The following is a 27122-nucleotide window of genomic DNA, read 5'->3' as shown; positions in this document are numbered from 1 at the left end:
TGATAGATATAGATACACTCCAGTCTGAAACGCATATCTCTCCCTTCAGTATCACCGCGGCGGAGTCTCTCTCGTGACTCCCTGTCCTCGTCTCTCCATCTCCCTTCCGTAACGCGTAACCTTGCCTGGAGATAGAGCTACGTAATTTGAAAATTGGTGAGGTCAGTGTCGGAAATCAAGGGAGAAACCGAGCAGGACCGAAAACGGCTGAAGGGATAGTCGGTTTAGGAGATTGGGAAGCGTACCTATACTTACCCGACCACCCGCCTAACTCTGCGCGGAGAAAGCCACGTGTACTGTGCGTGCACTTGATTCAGACTCACCCTCGCGGATCTTCTATCCAACGACCCCACCACCACCACCACCAGCAGCCCTTAACTCGAGGTACCCTTTTCGTTCTTTCCAGCGAGACTAGCCGAGTACGCGGGTATGCTCGTTGGACGCTGTGTATTTACAACCAGTGAAAAAGATATGAGATAGATAAAGAATGAAAGAAAGGTCAGAGGGTAAAGGGTACGGATAAAGGGTGCGCTGGATACGTGTGGAGTGAGATTAGGGAAAAAGGGGGTGGATGGGTTAAACTAAGGAAGGAGTCCTGTACCAAACGCACATAACGTCGTCATAAACTCCGAATATTATGTAGCACGTGCACATATGTGCAGAGAGAGGGTGGGACCACCCTCCCTGGTCGACCGTGTGGCTCGTGTAAAATCGCGCCATGTCAAAGTAACTAGCCCACATGGAAGGCCGGGTTATGGCAAAGGGTCGAGGGCGTTCAGAAATTCCTGGGAGGGTCGAGTTAAAAGTTAGGGGAGACCACCAGAAGTAAAAAAAAAAAAAAGGAGAATAGAAGGCCAAAGGCCAGGAAGCCGGCCAACGATTAAGGTCTCCCCGGCCCGGTGGAGGCCTCCCTGTGTTAATCGTGGACGTTCCCGACCTCGTCGGCCTGGAATAAGAATATCCCAGAGACGCCAAAGCGTCTCTGGACGGGAAGATCCGCGACCCGTGAGAAACATCGGCAGAAGTCTGAACTACCCGGCTGAAATACAGAAGCACCCGAGCCAGGAAGCTAAGAGCTAAAATAAAGTCAACCGGTGGCAAGGGACCCGGTCGTTCGTCAGTCACGCGTATGACTTGGTAATTGGTGCGATCAGCAGGTTATGCACGGCGAGAGGTCGTCGGAGTTATCTGACGCTGTCGAGAACATGGGGATAACAATGAGTCGTCGACCAGTTGTATTTCTGGAAGTTCACGTGGGTCGGAAAAGTCACAGGGAAGACCGAGGGGCGAGGTGGTTCGACGGATGGAAGGAAGTGAAAAAAGGAAAGGGTGGGGGGTAGAGGGGAGGGGAATCCCGTAGACGGGGGATGAAGGCGAGACGGAGAAACGCTCGAAGGTTCTCTAGCTCTTCGCGGACGTCACGACCGGGGTCAACGGCTGCCGATATCGGTCCCACTGTCGTGGGATGCCAGGTCGAAAATATACGCCGGTAGCCGCACGGAGGGAAGAGAGTCTTCGAATTGTCCGAGAGTCGCCGGTCAGGCATCGGTCCAAGTCCGTTTAAATCTCGTATAGATCCGTGCTAAGGGTTCGATGAGTCGCGAATCGCTGACCCCGCGGAGCGTATTTTAAAGGCTACGTGACCAAGAAGTCATTCCCGTGGCTAAGGCTTCCTTATCGTCCTGAATGCGACGCAGGTTGAAAGTTCAAGACACCGAAAGGCGTCTATGCCCAAAGGGTTACCCACGGTGGGACGTAAGCTTGGTTCTCGGAGGTAAATCGAGAAAACGAAGGAACCCGATTCTCGTAACGTCCAGAGGTATCAGAGATCCCTAAAGGCGAGTACACAGGGAGCTGAAACTATATCGGCAGACGGTAGAAGAAACAGACCGTGACCACTATTCTCGTCGCGTTTCAAGACAACTCGAGCCTAAGTATAGAAGGTCGACTCTCTGCCGGCGTTTAAAAATACACGGGTTGATTCTTTTGCTTTTTGAAAGTCCCGCGAGCCGACGTCGAACGCCAGGAGGCGGCATCGATCGCGAGCCCGATCGACGTCCCGCGTCGAGTGAGATGGATATAGACACGTAGATATAGACTGAGCGAGGGAGGGAGGGAGACGGGAGAACCAGGGTTGGTAATTGGGCTAGGCTGTCTAAAAGCGTGCTCTCGCACCCAGCCCAAAGAGCCAGGACCTACGACACGCTTCTCTTCTACCCGTGTATCTATCAAGACCAAAAGTGGATATATATATGTATATTAGGTACACCCTGGAGGAACGGCTGTACATAACTAACCTATCGTACATAGAGAGATTGGTATGAACTCTAATGGTCGGACGATAGAAAGGGGGTAGTAGGATGGATCCCGAAGCCGGGACTACTGGTGCGGCTCGCTTGGTTAACGGACGTCGAGAGAGTCTAGTCTACCTGGAGGCGGCGTCGACTTATTATCGCGATAATTAACAATTTCCCGAGGCATCAGACCGCAAAGGTAATTTTTACGTCGGAATCGCGCACGCGCACCTTAACTCCCGTATACCATCTATCCCGAAGAGGAAGAACGCGGAGCCCTTCGTAAGTCAGGATATAAAGTATAGAGCAATAACCTATGCCGAGATACGTGGAGTTAAAGTAGCACGAGGGGTTAGGTTATATTCTTAAAAGAAAAGAGAAAAAAAAAGATTTGGAGGTTACGTACGTAACGTGTACTCACATTGTTGCTTGTGCCTGGACTCCATGAGGATCATTTGTTCGTGTTTGTGCCACGCAGCGTCGGTAGTATCGGTCCCTGCAATACCCCTTGCACCTGCTGAGGGTTGCACTCCTCCACGGCCTCCACCGCCGCCTCCATACTCCATACCCGAACCCCCCGGGTGCTGCCTCGGGCAGTCCTCGGAAGCTCACAACATGGGGCTCGTGAGCCCTCGAGACCGTTCTCTATTGCGATTACAGTATCAGCGGACCCTGGCTACGACCTTTAATACGTCCGGCCCTGAACCCCACAAAATTATTTCACCTAGGACTCGCTCTCCCTTGGTCTATGACTCTTTTACAGTTTCTGATGACACTCGCGGTAAACACGTTTCACTTTGATGCTTTGCGTACGATTATCAGCTGAGCCGAGGACACCTGGTCTCAGGATTGCCAACTGTGTCTGATGGATGAAAACTTTTAGGACTTCCCACCTTATTCGGCGAGGGTGTCCTGTTACTAGGCCGAATACTGATAGGCCTCGCAGGACTTTCCCTGGTGTCCTTGCGTCAGGAACGAGGACTCGGTCAGTGTTCAGATCGAGGATAGCTTCGATGAAGACGTCCTGTTACCGAGGATACCGATCTTTCGCCGTCCTCGTCCTTCTCCTCGTCAGACGCTTCTTCTTCGTTATATATTTTTTTATGTGGCATACGAAAAATAGCTCTTATTTACACACGTGCACACTCTATCGTAATCTTTCGTTCCTTTTCTCTCGTTCTCTCTTGTACTTCACGTCTTGCGTTCTGACAACTCTCTCTCTCTCTCTCTCTCGCACTCAAAAAAACTCTCGTCCTGTTACTCTTGCGCTCTCTGATTCTGCACTCGCAGGCTAAACTCTACTTTGGCGGTGATCCGTTGCGGTTTCTTGAGGTTCAGACTTCAGTTTGCGGTATTTTTCTTATTTACTTTACTTTTCTTCTTATTATTAATTCCTACTATCGCTTCGCTTTCGGTTTATCTACGGTTATCCTTCCAGGCTCGACTTTTCTATTCTCCTCCTCCGCGTCCCTTCTTCCCTTCCCTTTTCTTCCTCTTCTTCGGAATCGTCCTCTTCCTCTTCCTCTTCACCGGACCCTTCGTCGCTCCCAATCTTTTCTCTTGATTTCGTCCTGTGGCTTTGCGAAGACAACGTCGTCACTACTCGATCTTCCCTCTCTCTCCGTCGCTCTTCGCTTCCACCGGATTCGTCCTTCTTTATCCTTTTAAGCCTGCTTCACCCAGCAGACTTGACTTCGAAGCTCCACGTCCCTGAAACAAGGCAGATTCATCGGTTATCGCCAAGAATACCAAGAAGAGATCAGAAATGATACCAAAGTGCGTCCATTAAACTCGGAAGGTAAAACAGATCCATACGGATAGTCGGCTATTTATTTTCAGCCAAGGGAACAGCGAGTACGTATGACCTGTCAAAATTGAAGTTTCGCGTCGAGAATTAATTCGTACTTCTTAATCCACAAGGAAAAAACGAATTTAAGAAGGACAAAAGGTCCTCCGATACAACGCGGTCCATTAAACGTCCAAAAATAAAAGTCGTAACGTAGTAAAATGTAGGATGACTTTAAATAGAGTTCGGGCCAACGTGCAGATCGATGTGTGCCGAATTGCATCGCGTTCGTCCTATAGCCAAGCGAGTCTACGGGTCCTACGTCGATCCTATTTATACGTCTTAGGGTCGATATCTATATCTATACGTGAATATACTTTTTTTACAACTCCTTTTATTAACTCCACTTTTCTACGAGCAATCCAATCGAGAATCATTAATTGTTGGCAAAAAAAATCGAACGGAGTGATTAGACCTATCGATCGTTTCCTCTGTCACTTCGGGATTGGTAATGCGTATCGAAATGAATAAGTTTTACAGGTCAGACGCACGTTACGCGGAGAAAATATAAAATCTCAGCTGTAACTGATAGCGCGATTACAACGAGCCGTAACGTATTTATAGGAATAATGGATGACGTCCCGTGCACACATTTGTAAATGAAATTTCAAAATTCAACTGATACCAACGACAGACTATATCGCTGTCAAATACGATACGAAACGATTGTACCTGCGACAAGGTAAGGACTGAGACCAGTTCGTGTATTTTCCAAAGGATTTTTCATGCCACTCAAATATATAAGGACAAGAATTGAGTTAACGAGTTCGGACTATACAGCTACGTGGTATACAATAAAGCCAGGTGTTCAGACGGCCGAGTCTACCTGGACGGACGGGCACCTCAAAAACAGGAAAAACCCATAGCGCCTCTATACCTAAAAGAGCGTTCCCGTTCAGGGGCGTTCTAATGCAGGCCAGCTGTGTTTTGGGATTATCGGTAGGCGGAAAGCGTCATGGAGTGACGGAGAGCTACGGAGTGCAGCCAGTAGTACAATATGACGTAGGGGGTGGTACGGTTATACTAGAATACAAAGCGAGACGGCCAATAGCTAGGAACCATAGAGAGAAGCCAGAGTAAAGTCGGCTGTGCCAAACCCGAATTAAATGCAGCCACGAGAGAGACGCCCGAGCGTCCCCCCTCTCTCTGGTAAACAAATTTCGAGAGAGCCACGTGCGGCGGCAGGACAGAGGAAGGGTGAGTGCAGACGGTCAGACAGAGAGAGACAGGGTGGCGAAACAGATGCAAGGGCCAAGCACAGGTCAAGGCAGGTGTGTGTGATACATACAAGCATACAAGATAAAGAAAGAAAAATTGGCGGTAATTTAAAAAAATATATTTTCAACTCGCGCCCAGGACCGATCGAACCAATCGGAACGGTATACGTTAGCTTTATGAAAAAGGAATTTCGCTGAAACCATAGAATAGATTTTCTCGTAAAAAGAATCTGTCCAGGGTAGTTTGGAAACAAGCAGGGGTACGTTGAAAATTTATAAGTGCTCATTTGCCTCTCCCACCCACCCTCCTCGCAACATTCGAAGCTTCGAACGATTTTTTTAATTTAAAAAAAAAACTACCCCTACCATCCTACCCCTCGTCATCTCCTTTGCTTTTTATCTGTCCAAAATGACTTTGACCGTTTTTCCGATTCTCAGACCGATCCGACCCCTGAACGACCACGGGGATCGTAACACCTCCTATTGACATTCGTGTCGCGTCATCGGCACGGCTCTCGTTCGCTTATAACGTTTCTTCGTCGATAATGAAAACGAGTGACTAATGATTATTGGCCGTGGTGCATTAGTACTCGACGATATACAAAGCCACGTGTCCCATTCGGCTATCCCAACCTACCTACCTATACCTACTTACTCAGGTCTAGCTAGCTCATACTAATATACAGTCTTCCACTACCCTGCGCAAGGACACAACACTTTTTGCCCGCACAAGAGACCAAGAATACCCCTTATCTACCTGAAAGCTTGCGACCCTTGGAATTCAACATTTATCCTGCACACATTGCGTACACATCGCGTCAAGCCTGTTGCCAATAAGTAGCCAAGCCAAACGTGTCGCTTGTTAAACACGCTCCACGAGCATTGGTACAAGGCGTGTCTTACCCATGAAAGGGGTACTGGGCCACGGGTGGGTGTTCCTAACCAAAAAGAATTATCCGTGGCAAAAGTAAGAACGCGAATTGATTCAAAAGTAAAGGTTAATATATAAGTTTAAAGGTGGATAAGAAATTCACGGAACAATCGAATATGCATGAGAGGCAAAAAAGAGAAAAAATATATATCCAAGAGTGTAGTCAAACGTTGCGTCCAGGTTTACGGAAGTGTTTTGTAAATGCATCGAACGAGCGAGTTTGCGGATGGTAGGAGAGATAGAAAGAGATTAAAGAGGGAATGAGCGAGAGAGAGACAGAGGCTCTCGACCCGGGGGGGGGTCTGTGCTAAGCTCTAGGCTTTCGGAAACGCCGCAACTAACAAAGCGATCGATCATCCGCGTCCGTCGTGGGACAAACAAGAGCAACGACAGTCATCGGCCGGACCACCGTATACTCGTCACTCGAAGTTAAAGCCCTTTCGACTCATTATCATCGCATTTAGGAACCGGCTAGATAGGCAGCAATAGTTTTCCGCGATCGATTGCGCTCGGAAAAAAATATAGAAGAACTGTCACGATATTTTCATCGAAAAGAAACGCACCTCCTATACCTTATGCACTGCTGTGAGGAAACGAAAAAAAAACAGGCTGACAGGTCGACGGCGCGAAATTTGAATGGGTGGAATCGTATTGGTAATGCGACTGACGTAGGTACAACGTAATGGTTTCTACCAGAGGAAAACAATTGCAAGTGTGGAAAAGTCTTGTGATACTGACTTATCAATTGACCCGAACGTTTTGTCTGTCAACCGACCAAACCCATCAAATCCTCCTGGCTCCTCAGTCTCTGCAAGCCAGGACAGATATGGCCATCTGTGAAAGACAAACACTGCCATGCATTGTCCCACGATCAGCAATTAGTCCGCCATTCGACCCAAGCGTTGCCACGGGGTGACTCATGCTTCTCAAAATATTTCGCGAAATGTGAGGAATCTGTTTAATCGGACATATGAATATTATACGTGGGTGGCAACACTTCACTGGAACCTGATTAATACGCTTTATATATATATATATATTTTTTTTACGTATTCCTCGAAGTAGAACTTTCGTAACGCACCCCGTTTAAATATATATATATATATTGGTTTTCTCTAGTGCAACGCGTGACTCAGACTTCGGGGAATCCCCTCATTATCATCGAGCAAACGAGTGACGATATCAATCGCAGAATACGAAATACCTAGCCTAAGTCATCTGTACGTGTGTGCTTCGTAGAAGTCACTATCAAAATGCTATACGAAGAGATGAAATTGATTAAGAACGTAAACAGGCGTTCCACGCACTAAAATATTATAAACAGTAGTTAACCAGACGATAGTGTCTATCATAAAAATGGATAAAATCGATACAGATGTCAAAGTAAATAGAAATTTTGTGTCATTTTCGAAAAAGATAAAAGAGACGAAAAAAAGTAATTTTTATATAGGTGATTAAATTAACCTAAATTTCGAACGCAAGTATCGTATGCATCGAAGAAACTGCCCTCCATGAGCATGGCGAAGGTCGGAAAATGCGTAGGATGGTAATCCTCGATCGTTTCACTGCTTTACTAAATCACTCTTTCCTTTTCCCTTTTACGATCCTTATGACAAAATCGAAGCACGGTCGGTTTTAAGAGAAGGGAGAAAAGCTTTACCGAGCGTGGAGCCTCGTAAATGTTAGATCGCGTTACAGCTGTCGACGAAAATGTTGGGGTAGGTCTCGCGATGCGCCATCACGCGGACATGCTATGCCGAAGCGATAAAATTCGTTTGGCCTTCCACAACGACGTATCTGCGAATTACGTATTACCTAGGTCGAAGTAATAAGAGGTTAGCCAGCATGTATACAGAAGAGGAACGAATACGGCGCAGGAGCTTTAAACGCGTCGAAACACAGCGTCGAGCCAACGATCTTTGAGGTTAGGTCTGGCAAGGCGGACAGTGACCTAACCTGTGGTAATGTAACGCCAACGAATCTCGAACTTTCACCAATTGAGACGTTACGTTCGAAAAATTTCGCGTGTCTCTCTGCTGCCCGAGAGAAAATCGAATCGAGCATAAGCGGAAAAGGGATACGACGTCATTATCCAGTCTATCCACCACCTTTGCCCTCGTGGAGATGGAGGGGAAGAACACAGTGGCGCACTAAGTGCACAGATAAATATCGTGACGGTTCAGATACCTTTGTCGAGGATGAGGCACTAGATAATCGCGGCTATCCACCCTGGTGGTCTATCCGTGCCTGTTACACCGTGGAAGGACGATCGAAATTTTCCGTTGGTAACGGACGCTCGCGCACACTGCTCTCTAAACCGATATAGCACTGATATCTTCACTGGCTAGCGAAATTCTCGCGTATCGCTGTCACACAAGGTGGCTTTTGACAGTCGCACTTCACGAGGCACAGACTATAGATATATATATATATGATAAATATATGCGCGAGGTGTATTCTCTCTTTCTACCTTTGCAAATTTTATCCCACCCTTTACCTTCCTTCCCTCTTTTGGCTATTCAATTATCATGCGTATATTTTTCTTTCGATTCATTCTGAAATCACTGAGTAATTAGTAGGACCCGATTGTACACATTGTGATCTCTCACGTCGCGCACTCCTACGGACGACCGAATATCCAGCACGGTCGAACTGCGCTGCCAAACTGTCACTGCTCGGCGCGTGTGGCACAGCGGATCGTGTTCTTTGTTGCCTCGACGCGTATAATAAAATTGCCTCGATTCCCCTTCCTCGGCTTGGCCCGGATTTGCTCGTTCGCTGGCCTCGCGGAAGACGACGTGGACGACGACGAAGAAGAATTTCAGGATAGAGAGCTCTCGAACTCTTAAGAGCGTAACCAGCGAACGAGAATGAGCTACGTATTCCCTTACAGTCGTCGTCTTCGTCGCCGTCGTCGTAGTAAGTTGGAAAAAAAATCGGTACCACGAATAACGGCTACAATTAGGTCGTGGCCATTAAATGTAATATCCGCCAACACGAGGCAGGATTTTCACTGCTAATAACTTGGAACTTTATTTTCCTCGTTCTCGAAGTTATCCTGCTGTAGAAAAATATGCACCAAACACTGATAACACTTATACACACCGTGACGAGGATGCTCCTCGGACGAAGCTGCCGAAGATTCACACTTCGTCGAACAACAACTGCAATGCTCCTACGAACGATGTGGACAGTAGGAGCAACACACCCGGCACGTGGACGCCCTCGACTCGCACCTCTCTCACACGTTGCTCCGGTATGTTTCCACGTAAAATGTCGGACTTCCGCTTTTATTTCACTTTAATACAAGCCACGTGATAGCAGCGGTAAGCAACAGCGGTAGCGAGAATTCAGGTTACGGCCATTAAAACGGAACGCGAAACAGACAGCACTTAGACACAAGTATCCTTCCGCGTAGCCAGGAACTCCTCGTCAGCTTTCACTCAGCCGTTATTTCGGTGTCGCCCCTTTTCCTTAAGGCCAGGACAACGGGTAACTCCAATGCTAGAACTAATGATGATGAGGATTCCGATGACGAGGATAATGATTATATCGACAGCAACAAGAGCTGAGCTATGTGCGCCGGATATCCCAACTTGTTTTTGTTGTCAAGTGTGGCCAGCCGCAAGGAGCCAAATCAGGTTATGGCCATTGAGGCGAGCATGCTCTGCGTGCGGGCTGACAAGGAGGATCACGTGGTTCGTGGTCGACGGAGCGTCCCTCCGTGGCGCGTTCCTTCGCTGATTTTCCCAGTTTCGAGGGGCCCGACCGCGCCTTCCCGAGGACCACTCGTCCCACGGTAGATCCGGACGAGGCTGGTCCGGCCCGATGTAATCTCGGGTGAGGCGACGACTTGGTGAGCGCGACGACGACGGCGGCAGCGGCGGCGACGGCGGCGGCGGATCGTGTCGCTGGCGCCGCTGCGGACCAAGCCACCGGACACCCCCACGGCAGCTCTGCAGTGAACTCGTCCGCCAAAGGGTCAAAAGCACCGCGGCAAAATAATAACAAAACTCCCTAACGGACGGCTAGTGCACGTCTTACCCTCGAACAACACCGTTACACCCTCACACTGCTTATCGCGCCTATGGGGCGCGCACTTTTTCACCCCTATGCCAAGATTTTGGCGGGTTTCCTCGGGCACGCACACTACCTCGCCGTGCATTCACCTCTTTCGCGTCGCCGACACGCTTCGACGAACTTATCCGCACCGCCGGGCCCTCCGAGACACGACTTTGCCACGGCCTCACGCAGCCTCATGGGCCACGCTCGCGCGATACACGACCCGGGCTCGCGGAAGCCTCCTCGAGTGGTTGCGCTTCGCAAAAAAAAGCCGCGAGGCTGCACGAGACACGAGAACTGCACGCCCTAACCGCGGGGACACCGCATCGCTTTCTCGGGCGAACATGGAGCTAGATCCATGAGGAGTACTTCGTCAGACGGCCGTGGCGCGACACTGGCGCTTCATCTGTCAGGGCTACCAACTTATGGAAACACGCGAAAAAAAAGTAATATGTTTATCATAAACAGCATTGCATTATTATTCTTTACAATCTTATACTTTCTCAAGTTGACAATTTTCAAAAATTCTTAAAAATTCACTTACGCTGCAATGGTATACTAACGTGAAGTCCCTTAAACTCTGTCCATTTCATATAGCGGATCACCATCTTTTAACCAATGACCGTTCGCGAAACCTTAACCGTTTTTTGTGAAGCGGGACATTTGAATGTTCTAATCGATTCATCCAATCGAGTCGTTCCGGCAATGTCAGAATCTCATTAGGAACATTATTGCGACTTACGGATATAAATGTCTTCAAGAATTCTATTTATGTCAATGGAAATGGCGATATTACTGCAGTGCCAAATTGCGTGGGTTTGAAGTAACACGTCATACCTTATTCGAACGGATCTACGTATCCTTTATGAACAGCAAAATGCTGACTGATTTTATCTGCACAGAAAATTTTTTGTACAATCAGCCATTAGCTACATCCCGCCATAATACAAGAAGCCTCGATAGTCTACCTAAAGGTGGCACCACTATCCTGGCGCCAGTGACGTACCGACCAGACGGCAGACGTTACATCATGTGTCGCAAGACGAGGCTAAAAAAAGCAAGCTATAGTTTCCCGCCTGTAACTTTCCTCAGATAAAATGGCAATGACGATAATCGTGTTTTTTCCACTCCTACGAAATTCTCCCTCCTCAATCGTCACCCACCATCGTGATTATACTGTATAGCCGCCTCAACAGAGACGACGCTGCTTTCAAAAATACGTTAGCTGAGATACAACGCTCGTGGTCCCGACTTACCGATAGTTGGTGCGCGAGCTAAAGCCGACGGACTCTACTGACTGCATATACAGCGCAATATGTATGCAATGTCATGCGAAAACATCAGTATAGATTAGTTTTTATGCTGTCGCTGGCTTCTGAGAAGCGTGCGTGACGTCCACAGCCAAGCAGCGCAGTTTTCCATCAACAGGCGGAAGTATTAAAGGCATTGCGGACTGTACAGTGAATCAAGCATAATCCCTTTCTCTCCCCGCCCCTTTCTTTCAGCATTAGTCTAAGAAATTTACCTGAATGCAGAATCAGTAGACGCCAGTCACTTTCTTCTATTCAGCATGACAACACCAGCGTTCATTCGATCCTGTAGAAAGCCGTCCACCTGGCACTTCAACAGATTCGAATCGTTCTTGTTGTATTACGAAATAATTTTATGAGTATTCTTCAGATCATTAGTAATTCCATAACCCCCTAAAACATCTACATCTTATTACGAGACGATAAAACTAAACGAGCATTCATATATTCCAAAGAATTATTTATGAAATGATGCGAGAGGGACAAAGCCTCCTTTGTACAGAATTACGATAATTACATTGTCCTGATCTGCAACTGATTATAATAACAAGCTAAACAAGAAATGTGTTTACTGTTAAGAACGTTATATGCATATATATATATCTATAGTATTCAGTCGAAGTACACCAGTCAAATTTAACAGCTGATTGACAAACAGGAATTATCTAGACCTTAGATTTTTAGTTTCTCATACCTCTTGTAGACCTTTTATAATGTTGCTCAATCAAACTAATCAAATATATAGCAACTGTCAAATTTAATTAGTGTGTTTAAATAGATTGATCCCAGGCAAGGTTATTCACACAACAGACGCACAAACTGATGGCAATGCGCTCATTTATTTTTTACGGAAGCATCTTCAAGTGGTAAGGGAGAATCAAAAAGATTTGCACAAGAAAATAATAAGACTGTACTCACATACAATAAGACTGTACATGTTATATTATAAGACCCCATACGATTTTTTTATATTTTGCACGTAAAACTGGCACTTTGCAATGTTAAATATATTTTACCCGGTACATGCAAATAATTGGTAAAAAAAAAAGTCGCCGACTTGACAGGTCAGCATTTATTTTACAGAATATAATACATATTGCGTGGTGCATAATATATTGAGTGACAACGCGGAACCATATCTATTTATAGCAAATGACTTAACATGTGAAATTTTATCACACTTATATTGATAGATAAGTATTGCCATCTTCCAATGGCGCTCGATATGAAGTTCAATGAAGTTCGTTTACGTTAGTATACATATGTATACACGTAGCACTGATCTTTAGAAACTTTCACCGTCCTTACTCGATTATAATTCATTTTTTTTAAATTTAATTTTTCATTTTTATTACACCAGAGTGCACGTGGCTCCTCGTACGGCACCATATAACGGTTATGGTTATAGGTATATTTACAAAGAATAAGTTTACATTACTGTCATGCTTATGGCTTCTTTGTTTATCGTTAGAATGATTTTTAGCATTTATCGTCAGATCGAAATTCACTTGAACCTCATTGGATTATCCGTGTAAGTCGAGAAGGGTTCACTGGATAGTCATTCTGTTACTGCACGTGCGTGACGTTATTGTCATATTAAGGTAATAATCATTCGCCTGATTTCTATTCGGCGAATAATTCGCATCAAATCATTTTCCACAGATATCAATAATGATACTGTATTACAAGCACATTACCTCATCTCGGGATTTATACAAGCCCGAGAAAAAGGTCATTCGTATTTGCCATGAATTAAGTTACTGGCTTTCCTCTTAGTGGTGAACAAATAGATAACAGTTTTTTACTGTATCGTGGTATCATTTATATATCTGTATTAAATTCTGGGTACCTCCTCGTGGCAGGTCAAAGTTGAATGGAATACCGTACGAATAGATAGATGGCAAATTGTCTCTCTCTCTCTATCTCTTTGTTCTAGAATTTACCACGAAAACCACCACGACTACCCCGAAAGGGTGATCGTCCTCCTAAATATTTCCCACGTGGATTTCCACGCGCCTTGTACATATTTTGTTTGCCACGTGATACAAATCCTCTGCCACGCCAATCTGATCCTCTCTGATATCCATCCTGTTCCAATTCAATTTCCTCGCCAGAATCATCCATAGCCATTGGACTTTCACCACGACTGTGCTCACTTCTACTCTCATGAAAATCATCATGATCTTCCATTGAACGTCTGTACGTTGTAAAGCTGTCACGTGAGTAATGATCATGACGTGAACCTCTGTGAGTTAAGAAATGATCTCTGCCTCTGACAGGTGAACCCATACTCCTAGAACCATGATCAGAGGAGCAGACTGGATTATCCATAGGACTGATATCACGATCGTTGGACCTTCCAGATGGAGAAGAATTTCTGGTCCAGGGTCTTTTCTGTGAGGAGTTACTCAGACTCCATCTCAAATCATCAGCCTCACGGATCTTTGGTGTATAATCAAATGTTTCACGCGTGTTCCAATCAAGACGGTCCATGATTGGTCGTTTCTCCTCCTGTACAGGTTGATGCAAATCGTATGGATATACTTGAACACCAAAATCCACCATTGTGACAGTCGCTTGAACAAACTTGGTCCCAGTTTCCACATCTTCTGTTTGACATATCTTCTGATGCATTTGATGACCGACTTTCTTGCTGTAGGCATGCTGTAGTTCCTCTTCCTCGTCCCAATAAATCTTGTTCCTCCCTCTGCGCAGCAGAATAGAGTTCGACGCATGCTCCTCTTGGTCACTCTGCTGATCATCCTGTTTTGGGTCGAAGAAGAATCTACCCTTCATCTTCAACCGTGGATCTTCACTGGGCAGGTCACGTAGAGCATTTTCACAATGTCGCAGAATTTCTGGCTTGAATCCTACGTCCAGAAAAAAAGAAAGGATATCGTCGTATCATTAAACTGGGACACTTCAGACTTCTGACTTTCACAATTTTTTTTCGATTTTAGACTATTTTCTTTGGTATCATTAACGCGCACTTAGTATTGACGTTGACACCCGCGATAACATTTTTCTTTACCTTTTTAGATACGCACTTTGAATAAGGGTTGTTCGTAAGAGTATCATGCGAATCCTACTTGGTCTCTTTAGAGCCAAATTGATAAATATATCAAGATGATGCATTCGTGGTCAATGATCAAAAATGAAAATCAGAGCTAAAAAATATACAATATCTCACCTGGATATAAGACCGGTACACCAGTCGAATCTGAATTATATAAAAGGAAACAAAAAGTAAAATAAATTAGTATCTCAGCACAAATCATAAATAATTATAATCTCGGTTTTCCTTTGTTTTTTAACGAAGCAATGGCATTGAGTATTAATGAATGATGAAAAGGGAACAGAATAAATGTATCTTCGCACCTTTCGCCGAAACAGATGCTTCCAGGAGGCTGGACAAGCTGGTTTTTTCGAATGGCTGGAATGTTTAACGTATTATTAAGGATATTTCTGTATCCTTTGATATTCATTGAACGTGCGAGTACATCACAAATATAATTTATATTATATAAAGAATAGTAATTAAAATTAAATATACTTTTTTAGTGATGTACCCGACGTGCAAGTTGTAACTGGATTCTAAGTATCTGAAGTTTATTACTTTGCTGTTAGAGATAACTGGTGGTTCAGGAGTTTTTAAACGATCCTGAGACGTTCGCAATCCATTGTAAGGTGCAGTAGATCTGGGATCCTTGTAGTTGTGAGACGTGGAAGAACGTGGAGGGCTGTTCGAATGTCTACTGGCTTCTAAAGGTTGAAAACCTGGTGGTTGTTGAAGAGTCGGCATGCAATGCTGATTAAAGACCATATTCGGCTGATCTCCGGATCCTGGAGGAGGTACTGGCTGCGGTGAAGGTACAGGTAGTGGAAGTAGAGATGGACGAAGCATAGGCTGCATGGGCCCAGGAGTTGGTTGGTTATACATCACAGGTCCAGCAGCATAATCAGGCTGCGGAGGTTGCAATATAGGCATTGGGTCGAAGAGCATAGGTCCTGGTGGATGCTGTTCGAAGGACATGAAGTTTGGATGACCACCTTGTATAGGCATTCCTGGTGGTCCTGGATGATGCATATATGGTGGTCGTCCTGGATCTTGATCAGAATACACTGGAGCACCTATTAGTGTTGGAAGTCCTGGCATCGGTGGTTGCATGAATCCAGGGTTCATCTGTCCTGGTGGTATAATTCCTTCGTTCCCAAACTGTCTTGTTATTTCATTGATGAACGGTGATCGTTTTCTACGGCGATCCGGTGATCTGTTATGACTGTGACTTCTACGCCTTGGACTGAATCGATGACCTCCTGGTGAACGACTGTAACGACTTCTATGACGGTCGGTGCTCCGGCTCCTATGTCGATCACGGGATCGGCTCCTTCGGCTCGAAAGCTTTAAGTCGCTGTGGAAGTATTCTAGTACTAATGCAATTGTCGAAACAATATTAAACTTTTTTTCATATAAATGTAAATCATGATCTTTTTAATATAATTGAATTAAAGGAAGTGCTATGTGTCTGATTTCTTACCGAAACAATTGCATTTTCTTATAATTTCACTCTCCGTTTTTTATGGTAAACATATACACGGAGACGAATTTTATTTAAAATCGTACAGATCGATCGAACTAAATGAAAACTACTTGATTGAGATTAATTATTCTAATTTTTTAAGTATTAACTATCCATTTCTCACCGTTCATTCGCATCTCCGCATCTTCTACGTCGCTCAGAGCTCCATCTTCTATCTGTACTAGTTCTCCGTTCCCAACTCAATCTTCTTAAACGATCCGGACTATGTTTACGTGGGCTTCTACGTCGATCTGGACTTATGAGAAGGGGGCTTCTGTGAGAAGTGCGATGATCAGTGTTCAACTTCAAAGGACTTCGTCGTTTTTCGGTACTTATTCTAATAGGGCTCCTACGTCGTTCGGAACTTATCTTTAAGGGACTTCTTCGACGGTCCGGACTGAATACTCCGGGAGTTCGTCGACGATGAGGACTTATTCTAATCCTATCGGAGCTTTTCCGTCGGTATGGGCTCACTTTGTGACGTTCGGTACTTCTACGTCGTTCTTTGTTTCTTGCAACACGAGGATTTGTACGTTCAAGATTCTGCTTGTCGGCTATGTTCTGAATAGCCTCTGCTTCGGTTCCTGGTGGCACTACGTTTTCCGAGTCCAGTAGATGCTTGATCGCCTTCTCCTTTTCGGCAAGGATCTTGCTCTCGGAATCCTTCTTCGTACGCATCTTATCCTTCTCGATGTCCTTCGTACTTTTGGAAGGGTCCCGACGTACTTCGTCCAACTTCTTCTCTTCTCGTTTGATTTTCTCCTTGTCCCGGTTGTTGGAGCTTCTGTGATCACGTCGATTACGATCCCTACAATTAGGCTTGCCATCACATTCTTCTCAAAGGGTGACCCATAGTTAACTACATGCAATAACGGTGGGTCAGTTCTTATTGTACTTATTGATATTGAGAAGAACACATGTCTCCTGCAGGGAGTCAACATAAAAGATGTCATGCCAGATAGAGATAATGAAATGAAATCTAGATTAAGTCAGAACCGTTAGACATGTTGAAATTAACTGCTGTCTATCATGCAAGACAAGATACGTGATGCTAACGTTAATTAAGCTATGGGAGTGGAGATCCATGTCGACCTAAGTGATATCGAGAATCTCCTATACAACCCAGTAATTGACAAGTCTTAAAGAAAATTAGAGCTTACATTACGAACAATCATTAAAGTCATGAGATTCTTATTATGTTCCTAGTATTTAACTTTGAAACGCTGTCATGACATCTACAGTATAATTAAATATGTTATAATAGACAGTCTGTCTAATTCTTTGTGCTACCTAGATGTTTTTCTGTGCTCGCGGTTCTTAGCACGACTGTTGCTCTGCTTGGTAGTAACTTGATGTCGATCTTCTTCACCTTCCCACGCATCAACTACATCTAAACCCTTCATGAAGTCTTCATCATCAAGGAACTCCTGCAAATCTTCATCAGGAATATCCTTCAGTCCATCAATAGCTCGCTGAACATCATCATTAGTTTTTGGTAGGGTCAACGTCTCAATCGCATCCTTAACATCTTGTTGCACCGCCTTGTGATGTGCTAAATTCTCTTCCTCAGACTTCAACGGCGTTTTAGAATCCTCAAACGGTGCGGAACTCATCTCCGTTGAGATGTGCTTCAATATAATCCTAAACGCTGGAAATTACTTAAAAATTCGAATACCTCAACGTGAAATCCTTAAATTTCGTTTATTTTGCTCTTGCCGATACACGCACCCTGTTAGGGTTCGCGTATTTCTTTCTTTCTCCACGTCGTGCACGGATGACTTCGTTCTCCAGCATAAACCAGTTACTCCTAAGGTCGAAGGTGATATCCTTACACTTTGACTTCCCGTAGACGATCTACACCATGTACTCAAATTAAAAATTTAACCAGTCTCTGAATCACCAGTACGCCATGTTGCTTACAAATACCAACATACCGTTTATGGGACAGGACTGGACAGGACCTGCGTGAAGTTGGCCGGCCAACTTTTATTTTTTAAACTTTTTTTTATTCCAATCGTTTGATAGTCATTTGATAGTGTTTGATAGTCTTGTAAAAACGTTTGATAGTCATTAGGCTTTTCAGAAAATTAAAATCTGGTGTGAAGTTGGCCGGCACTTTTTTGTTTCTAACCGGAGTTTGTTTTTCCGGAGCTCAATCGATGCAAAATCGTTTGATAGTTGCGAATTAATTAATAAGAACGTTTGATAGTCCATCGTTTGCAAAAAAAAAATGAGAAAAACCATATGCGAATCAAGGATCCCAATCGATACGATACAATAGATTCCACGATCGGTGTGTCTATTGACTTAGACAAAATATTAAACTTTTTCTATTTCCAAACGTTTGATAGTCGTTTGATAGTCTTATAAAAACGTTTGATAGTCAATAGTTTATCATGATGTAATGGTGTAAACCCACGCATACACCGTTGCATTGCTGCAGCAGACGCTGATTAGTTAAAACGTGTCTGAATACCGTTTCAACCAATCACCGCACTGCTATAGAAGTAATGTTGCATGCACGAGTTTGCCATAGGGTGACAACAATGCATTGTTTATAGACTTCTTTTGAGCCATTCTGAAAAGCCATGAAAGCTGACGTCATATAGGCGTCCATGCCTATGTTCCGATATAAACTTACAGTATTATGACTGTGTTCCTGTTTATCTACTAAAGCATCATCTGAATGTATAGTTCTGGTTGCTCGTAAAAATAACTTATGACAACAATTGCTGACTTACGACTATTATGTAATTATAGAAATGCCTAAAACCTGGCTTATTACGTGTCTTGAAAAAGCTGATTATGGACAAGAAGTAAGGAAACGACAGTCAACTTCACATCGTACATCAATTTGGCTTTATCTGAAAGAAACTATTGACTATCAAACGTTTTTACAAGACTACCAAACACTATCGAACGACTGTCAAACGATTGGAAGTAGAAAAAGTTTGTTATATTGTCTAATGGCCAATTTCTTCACCTTCGGATAAAATGTATCCTGCGGATAAACTTCTAAAACTTGAAAATGATTGGTTAACTGGCGATTTATCCGGAGGATACATTTTAACCGAAGGTGAAGAAATTGGCCATAAGTCAAAGGATACACCGATCGAGGAATCGATTGTATCGTATTGATTGAGATCCTTGATGCGCATATGGTTTTTCTCATTTTTCTTGCAAACGATGGACTATCAAACGTTTTTATTGATAATTTCGCAACTATCAAACGATTTTGCATCGATTGAGCCCTGGAAAAGCTATATGTCCATTCGTAGAAGCTTTTTTACGTGCGGCGGAGCACTATAGGTGTGTTCGAGAATGAGCCGGGAGCGGAGAGCGCATCGTTGTTTCTCTGTTCATTGGATGCATTTGATCGCGACACTGATATCGGAAAGAAACTATTGACTATCAAACGTTTTTATTGATAATTTCGCAACTATCAAACGATTTTGCATCGATTGAGCCCTGGAAAAGCTATATGTCCATTCGTAGAAGCTTTTTTACGTGCGGCGGAGCACTATAGGTGTGTTCGAGAATGAGCCGGGAGCGGAGAGCGCATCGTTGTTTCTCTGTTCATTGGATGCATTTGATCGCGACACTGATATCGGAAAGAAACTATTGACTATCAAACGTTTTTATTGATAATTTCGCAACTATCAAACGATTTTGCATCGATTGAGCCCTGGAAAAGCTATATGTCCATTCGTAGAAGCTTTTTTACGTGCGGCGGAGCACTATAGGTGTGTTCGAGAATGAGCCGGGAGCGGAGAGCGCATCGTTGTTTCTCTGTTCATTGGATGCATTTGATCGCGACACTGATATCGGAAAGAAACTATTGACTATCAAACGTTTTTATTGATAATTTCGCAACTATCAAACGATTTTGCATCGATTGAGCCCTGGAAAAGCTATATGTCCATTCGTAGAAGCTTTTTTACGTGCGGCGGAGCACTATAGGTGTGTTCGAGAATGAGCCGGGAGCGGAGAGCGCATCGTTGTTTCTCTGTTCATTGGATGCATTTGATCGCGACACTGATATCGGAAAGAAACTATTGACTATCAAACGTTTTTATTGATAATTTCGCAACTATCAAACGATTTTGCATCGATTGAGCCCTGGAAAAGCTATATGTCCATTCGTAGAAGCTTTTTTACGTGCGGCGGAGCACTATAGGTGTGTTCGAGAATGAGCCGGGAGCGGAGAGCGCATCGTTGTTTCTCTGTTCATTGGATGCATTTGATCGCGACACTGATATCGGAAAGAAACTATTGACTATCAAACGTTTTTATTGATAATTTCGCAACTATCAAACGATTTTGCATCGATTGAGCCCTGGAAAAGCTATATGTCCATTCGTAGAAGCTTTTTTACGTGCGGCGGAGCACTATAGGTGTGTTCGAGAATGAGCCGGGAGCGGAGAGCGCATCGTTGTTTCTCTGTTCATTGGATGCATTTGATCGCGACACTGATATCGGAAAGAAACTATTGACTATCAAACGTTTTTATTGATAATTTCGCAACTATCAAACGATTTTGCATCGATTGAGCCCTGGAAAAGCTATATGTCCATTCGTAGAAGCTTTTTTACGTGCGGCGGAGCACTATAGGTGTGTTCGAGAATGAGCCGGGAGCGGAGAGCGCATCGTTGTTTCTCTGTTCATTGGATGCATTTGATCGCGACACTGATATCGGAAAGAAACTATTGACTATCAAAAGTTTTTACAAGCATATTAAACACTATCGAACGACTATCAAACGATTGGAATAAAAAAAAGTTTAAAAAATAAAGGTTGGCCGGCCAACTTCACGCAGGTGATCACTTGACTGGTGTCTTGTGTCAATTGTGACAGGAGTGTCGAGTTTGTCAAAACTATCACATTACACGACCAAAGTATTCAATTTCTTAATTATCATGGAGGAAAACACAACTTGTGATTTAGCCAATGTTATATTGGACGAACGCATGAGAGCTATAGTAGAAGTATGTATATTGTTAATTTATAACCAACTTTTCACTTTTGTATTGTACGTGACTAATTTGAACATAAAATATAATATGAATGATTCCCAGAATGGAAACAAGACTACCAGGCGACCAAAGCGAGTGTTACATTTCTCAGACGGTGTTATAGAAGAATATTCTTCAGAAGATGAGACAGACAACATAGAAAACAATAATCAGCTATCCACCATTGATCCGGTATGTTACAAAATATCCTGTCTAGTTGAGTATGCATAAAGTCATTACTAGAAACAAATATTATTCGATTCTATAGAAGTCACTGAATTGGGTACCCTGGGTATGGTATCAAACTGTTTGGGCCAGCTCTAAGATGTTGAATGGATGCGATTATGTGGGAGAATACTTGGCAAATTTTTTTGGTATCACATCACCTAAATACCAATTTGAAATAAATGAGTATCATCGAATGCAAGCATACGAAAACGAGATGCTACGTAAGGAGGATCTGGAAATGGGTGGTTGGAATGAACAGAAGCGAAATAACCTTATCAAAGACAATAAGGTAGAAGAACATCAACAGAGGTTCTAAGCGTGTTTGGCTTTTGGCTGACAGCTTCCTGAAAGAATTAGTGTGCTGTGTATTGGGAAAACGGACCTGAGCAATGTGCCTTGCTGCTTATTAGAACGATACTAGTAATATTTAAATCAAGAATGTCTGAGGGAAGTTGTATTTATCTTTTCAGCCATGAATCACAGATCTTCTGATGCTCTAACATCTACGTTAACATGGGTCCAGCAGATGTTTGTAAATAAAAATTAATCTTCATACAGATTGTAGCGGTATATTGAAAAAAAAATGCATCATGTATATTTTGTTTAGCATTGTAGGATGCAATCTTATCGATGGATGACTCTATTAATGCACCATTGCAATTATTGTCTGCTATCCAAAATGGATAAGAAACAATTCCGTTTATTCAGCTTAACATTCACAGAGAATCATATTTTATATGATGAAAAAGGCAAGCCCTTAATGTATTCAATTTTTGAACACCTTTATACCAATAATATTGTATTGTATATTTATATATGTATATACAGGGTGTTCGTTATGAAACGCACTGTAGTAACATCATTGCATTCCTTGTCAAATTCCAAAGAATACGTGTATTTACATTTTTTATTTCGTATATCAAAATTTCAAGATAATCAAGGTTGAAGTTGCAGTAATGCGACCAATCAGAACGTGTTTAAACAGAGCGTAGATGACGACGCGAGCCAGCCCGCAAGGCCTGCTTACAGTAGGCCAATAACACTAAGATTATCGTCTCTTGTATCTTACTCAATTACATGCAGATAAACAGGGACACTACGGCGATAATCTTAGTGTTATTGGTCTCCTGTAAGCAGGCCTTGCGGGCTGGCTCGCGACGTCAACTACGCTCCGTTTAAACGCGTTCTGATTGGTCGCATTACTGCAACTTCAACCTTGATTATCTCGAAATTTTTATATATGAAATAAAAAATGAAAATACACGTATTCATTAGAATTTGAAAAGGAATGTAACGCTGTTACTACAGTGCGTTTCATAACGAACACCCTGTATACTTCAGTGCAATCGTACAACGCTTGTATTTATTAATAATTATACAACATTCTTTAATAAATAATACCATGACTCGTTTAATAAATGCACTGTTATTCCATGACATATGAACTACATATTACTGTCGCACTGTGGACTGAAGTCCAAAAGATTATGTAGTTGGTCATTAAGAATGACATAATTAAAACAGAAATCAGTCTGTATTGTTGCACAAAATAGTATGCTTTGAGACAAACGCCACTATATTGTGCGAATTCTTCAGATACAGGAACTTTCATAAAGTCATGACCCACTTTTAAATTTAATGTCAAAGAAAGTTTAAGTTTCCGGTACAAATCTGTGCAAAGCACTAGTCAAAACCAGCAAAGAACTTTGTAGGCCTTGAGGCAAATGACGCTGCAACCATGCACCCTTGTACTGTTCTATATGTGCTAGCATTTTGTTTGCTATGTCCGTTCTGAAGGTGGGTGGTAAATTGCAAACACCCAAGTTAATGACTGCAAGGCCCATATTACTATTTGGATTGACACCAACTCCGATCAATGTTCTACCAATTCGACATGCTGTTAACATTAAATCAGCTGTCAATTGAAGCTCTTGCAACTCCATCGAAGCAAACTTTGATGTAAGATTTCCTTCATATAAGGAATGTGCTACTCGTTTGATTTGTTTAGTCATTTTCTGCAAGACGAAAAATAAATACTCACAACTCACTTTAATATTAATACTCCAAGATTGAATCTTACCATAAATAAATCTGCAGACAGATATTCCAAATTAACGTTATCAGGATCAGTAAGTAATCTATAGAGCGTTGATCCCCGATTATCGGGAATTTGTTTTAAATCATTTGCTCCTTGATTTTTGCTCAGAGTCAATACCAGGGTATCAACTCGACCCAATTCCATTACAGCGCATCCAACTTTACTTTCTGAATCTTGAAACACGTGGGTGTCCAGTAATTGCGTTACGGATCGCTGACTGGAATGCAAAAAGAAAGAATTTAGTTCAGGTTTCTTTACATTCAAAATATAATCACGTGATAAAATGACTCACTGCTGCCTTGGTGTTCCAGGTGATTGATTAGATTCAAAATTCTCAAAACACCCTAGCTCTATTTCGGTATTTGGATTCCATGCCATACCAGCTCCAATCAAATAACCTACCCAAGCGAATGGATGTGGAGTCAAATGATGACTTCCAGACCAGTGCGCAACTACTATACCAATAGAATCTTGTTCCAAAGCAGTTTTTATTGCATTTTTTGTATTGGCGTAGGTAGATGCTGGACATCCTCCCAAACTATTGTAACTAGCAGTTCCGGAACTGGGTAACACGTTGCCACCAGCAATTTTAAAAGCCTCTGTCCATTCAGAAAAATCATAGTCTGCCTACAAAAACAGATGGTAAGCCCCATGAGGAAGTACCTTGCAAGTATAAAGCGTATGAAGGAGAATCTTTATAAATTGCGACTATACGTATTTCAACAATATTCATTACCTGAAATCCATATTCCACCAAGACCACGTTACTTGGGACACTGCGGAATTCTGGCTTGGAATGTAAACCATTAGAACACAGTAACAAGGTGGTGTCTGAATTTAAACTGAGAATATGCCAAAGTTCCTGGAGGCACGTGTACGACCTAAATACTTCAGACATATCTGTCTCGACAGTCTCATTAATAGATAGACTTGAATCAAGACTCTCTGGTTGTACTAGAAGACTAGCTAATCTAGGTCCAACATGAACGTAAGTTAGACTCGGAAAGGTAGCAAGAAGTTCTTGAAAAACAGGCCACATTTGTGTAAGATGCCTTTGACTGACGTTAGAATCAACATCTAGTGCTGGTACCAGATCCAAATGTCGATCTCTGCAATGAAAATTGAATAATTATATATCAATGAATCATTAAGCGTACTACCACTACTGTATAAAGAATACAAATAAAGTATACCTGCAGTAACGATCTAGCGTGACCATTTCTGATCTCGAATAACAAAGTTGCCAATCGCAACTGGGTGTGAGTCTTGAATACAAATGCAAATGTGATACTTTGAATGACGACCATAGATCAATGGTATGTAATAAGTAGTCCAAAGTCGGTATTCGACCTCTTGGTGAAATATCCAGGAGTATCCCTCTGTGTTTAAACCGAGGCTCATCTTTTATCAGAACCGCCTCAATTTCGCACACCTCGGATTTATTTTGATTTTTACTCAAACGCAATATCTGAACAAACGTGCAGACAGCATAATGTAAGCCGGCAAGACTACCAGCACTTACTTTTATCGAATTTTGAGATACGTGGAGCTGATAACCATCCGCGACGTTAAACAATTTTCTATTCACTATGCATTCTATTCGATTATCACCAAGAGACCTTCCAGAACCTGGCTGGACCTCACCGATCTTTACGTCGTATCCCAGTTCCAGTAAATGAGTCCTGCTGATTTCCCAAACGTCCAGTATTTTATGTATGGATTCACTACCCTGAATTATTACAAGAATAATAATAATAAAAGATATATTTATTCGATATTAGATTGAAAGAATAAAATGTGCGAGATATATTTACTTGTATTATCGATATAAAAAGTTCCTTTCCAGCGATAAACGGAGGTGATAAGGGTCCAAGTTCTAGGACAGTTTTTGGCTCTGGCCAGATAAGACCATAAATACCTTCTTTATCTGCTATACTTCTGACCGGACTTTCGCTACTGGGTTCTCGCACAGGAATATCGTACAGTTGATCAGACGACTTTATGGAATCAATAGATAGTTGACTGACATTGGACGTGATAGTTTTTGGATTGGGAAAGTTCGATTCTGTGAAGGATCCATTAGGACTGTGCATTGCATCACCCTCCTGAGATACAGAACTTGATACGAAACTTTGCAGTAGTCCATATAACACAGGCTTACTACGAGCCAGATCATATGGAGTTTTGCCAGCAAATTTTCTGAAATATTCATATATTTTATTTTCATTTTTCTGTATCTTCATAATAAATCATATATTATAAAATCAGGTAATGACGATTCTTACCCCTTGACAGCTCGTACAAGAGGATTTGCACCGTATTGTAATAGTTCTTGACAAATACTGACATCAGCACGATTCACTGCATCGTGCAAGGGCGTTGCCCCGCAACCATTTTCAGAATTAACATCAGCTCCACGTTCTGATATAACACATTGTAGTATATATTAATAATTACTATTATATGATAATAATATGATATAAAATATCATATAATATCAAGTTTATACATAGCATCAAGAAATTTACCTATCAAGCACGTGATGATATCCTTATTGCCGTAACATGCTGCCCAATGTAATGGAGTATTTTTACTTCCCTCAGAATCCCAAGAATTTATATTAATACCTGCTGATAACAACTGAATGACCCTACTGACCCTGTAAATATTATTCAACCATTGCACATACAGAAAATAATGAAGTGCAAGGAATCTAAATACTTGTATTATATTAACTAATAAAAAAAAACTCACTCAGATGCAGCAGTAGCTGTTAATAGCTCCTCTACATAAATGCGTCGTATGACATCACTGGATGCTACGTCAACAGCATTGAATCCTTGTGAGTTTTGGATTGCTGGGTCTGCACCACAATTCAACAAGGTCCGAACAACATCTACTTGGTTTGTCTGAGAATATAAATTATTAACAAGCAGTGACACAAAGTTTAGGACACACAAGTAATATACAAACAAATATACTCTTTATAAAATTATCCCAAGCACATACCTTTGAAGCATAGCAGAGAAATGTTCCATCCTCTAACATGGGTTCATTTAGTATCTTTTCTCGTGTGATACCCTCACCCGCGTTTCCATTCTCACCTGATAATACATCATTCAATGAGAATAAATGAAGTTAATCAATAATTAATAGATTTCACGTGAATGATGATTAATTTAATTACTTCAAAAGCTAATATAACTGAATTAAAATATTTTCTTTGAAAATTTCAAGAATGCCGGATGGAACAGGTTATACACAAAATATTAAACGGTATACGTACACGCATCTAAAAATGTTCTTATTATATCAGTACGGCCGTGCTCGATAGCCGTCCGTATATTTTCGACGATATCTTGCATGTCTGCTCCTCGTCTGGTTAGCGCTATATTTGCATGTTTGATCCCGGAAAAACTTAAGCGGTTAGCTAGCTGTCAAATTTATATAAGTACATAAATGAAATCAGTAAGAGATGGATGATCAAAAGCGTCATCCATGAACATATCAATGATATGTAGTAAGCCACGTGTATCAAAAATAT

At 42.6% G+C, this 27122-nt stretch overlaps 4 protein-coding genes across 15 annotated transcripts in view; 1 reads left to right on the top strand and 3 right to left on the bottom strand.

Moving 5' to 3' along the window:
- Window positions 1-10728, bottom strand: part of LOC107264258 (serine/threonine-protein kinase minibrain) — a 31426-nt gene extending 20698 nt beyond the window's left edge. Inside the window, exons 1-2 of one of the 3 annotated variants that reach the window (XM_015732319.2) lie at window positions 9394-10728; window positions 2716-4004 (exon numbers count right to left, since the gene is read on the bottom strand). In XM_015732319.2, coding sequence (XP_015587805.1) covers window positions 2716-2860 — 145 coding nt within the window. In that variant the 5' untranslated portion in view covers window positions 2861-4004; window positions 9394-10728. The other 2 variants (XM_015732320.2, XM_025081615.1) reach the window with 2 other exon arrangements.
- Window positions 10729-12479: 1751 nt separating this feature from the next.
- Window positions 12480-18317, bottom strand: LOC107264257 (serine/arginine repetitive matrix protein 1). Of its 7 annotated transcripts, XM_025081612.1 has the most exons (8): window positions 18175-18317; window positions 17969-18094; window positions 17531-17888; window positions 16365-17048; window positions 15277-16072; window positions 15039-15093; window positions 14851-14880; window positions 13593-14530 (listed from the first exon to the last, which is right to left on the bottom strand). In XM_025081612.1, the coding sequence occupies exons 3-8, from the start codon at window positions 17851-17853 to the stop codon at window positions 13593-13595; spliced, it is 2826 nt and encodes a 941-aa protein (XP_024937380.1). In that variant the 5' UTR covers window positions 17854-17888; window positions 17969-18094; window positions 18175-18317. The 7 variants fall into 7 exon arrangements, with proteins under 7 accessions (XP_024937379.1, XP_015587804.1, XP_024937380.1 ...); XM_015732314.2 differs by having other exon boundaries at window positions 17531-18094; XM_025081613.1 differs by lacking the exon at window positions 18175-18317 and having other exon boundaries at window positions 17531-17811; window positions 17916-18168.
- A 2563-nt stretch (window positions 18318-20880) lies between these two features.
- LOC107263873 (protein FAM177A1) lies at window positions 20881-22369 on the top strand. 4 transcript variants are annotated; one of them, XR_001536778.2, is made up of 5 exons: window positions 20881-21225; window positions 21316-21444; window positions 21521-21769; window positions 21951-22012; window positions 22088-22329. XR_001536778.2 is itself a non-coding variant. In XM_015731524.2 (4 exons), the coding sequence occupies exons 1-4, from the start codon at window positions 21157-21159 to the stop codon at window positions 21954-21956; spliced, it is 453 nt and encodes a 150-aa protein (XP_015587010.1). In that variant the 5' UTR covers window positions 20882-21156; the 3' UTR covers window positions 21957-22207. The 4 variants fall into 4 exon arrangements, 2 of the variants coding, with proteins under 2 accessions (XP_015587010.1, XP_015587009.1); XM_015731524.2 differs by having other exon boundaries at window positions 20882-21225; window positions 21951-22207; XR_001536777.2 differs by having other exon boundaries at window positions 20884-21225; window positions 21521-22012; window positions 22088-22369.
- Window positions 22370-22866: 497 nt separating this feature from the next.
- LOC107264182 lies at window positions 22867-27013 on the bottom strand. Its single transcript, XM_015732170.2, has 11 exons — window positions 26865-27013; window positions 26588-26682; window positions 26333-26487; window positions 26107-26237; window positions 25864-25999; window positions 25393-25777; window positions 24772-25307; window positions 24315-24687; window positions 23871-24205; window positions 23561-23795; window positions 22867-23495 (listed from the first exon to the last, which is right to left on the bottom strand). The coding sequence occupies exons 1-11, from the start codon at window positions 26941-26943 to the stop codon at window positions 23133-23135; spliced, it is 2823 nt and encodes a 940-aa protein (XP_015587656.1). The 5' UTR covers window positions 26944-27013; the 3' UTR covers window positions 22867-23132.
- Window positions 27014-27122: the final 109 nt, after the last annotated feature.

Source organism: Cephus cinctus, unplaced genomic scaffold (assembly GCF_000341935.2).
Source record: "Cephus cinctus unplaced genomic scaffold, Ccin1 Ccin1_scaffold0168, whole genome shotgun sequence".
NCBI lineage: Eukaryota > Metazoa > Arthropoda > Insecta > Hymenoptera > Cephidae > Cephus > Cephus cinctus.
The sequence above is the reverse complement of the archived record's forward strand: the minus strand, read 5'-3'. Positions and strand labels throughout refer to the sequence as shown.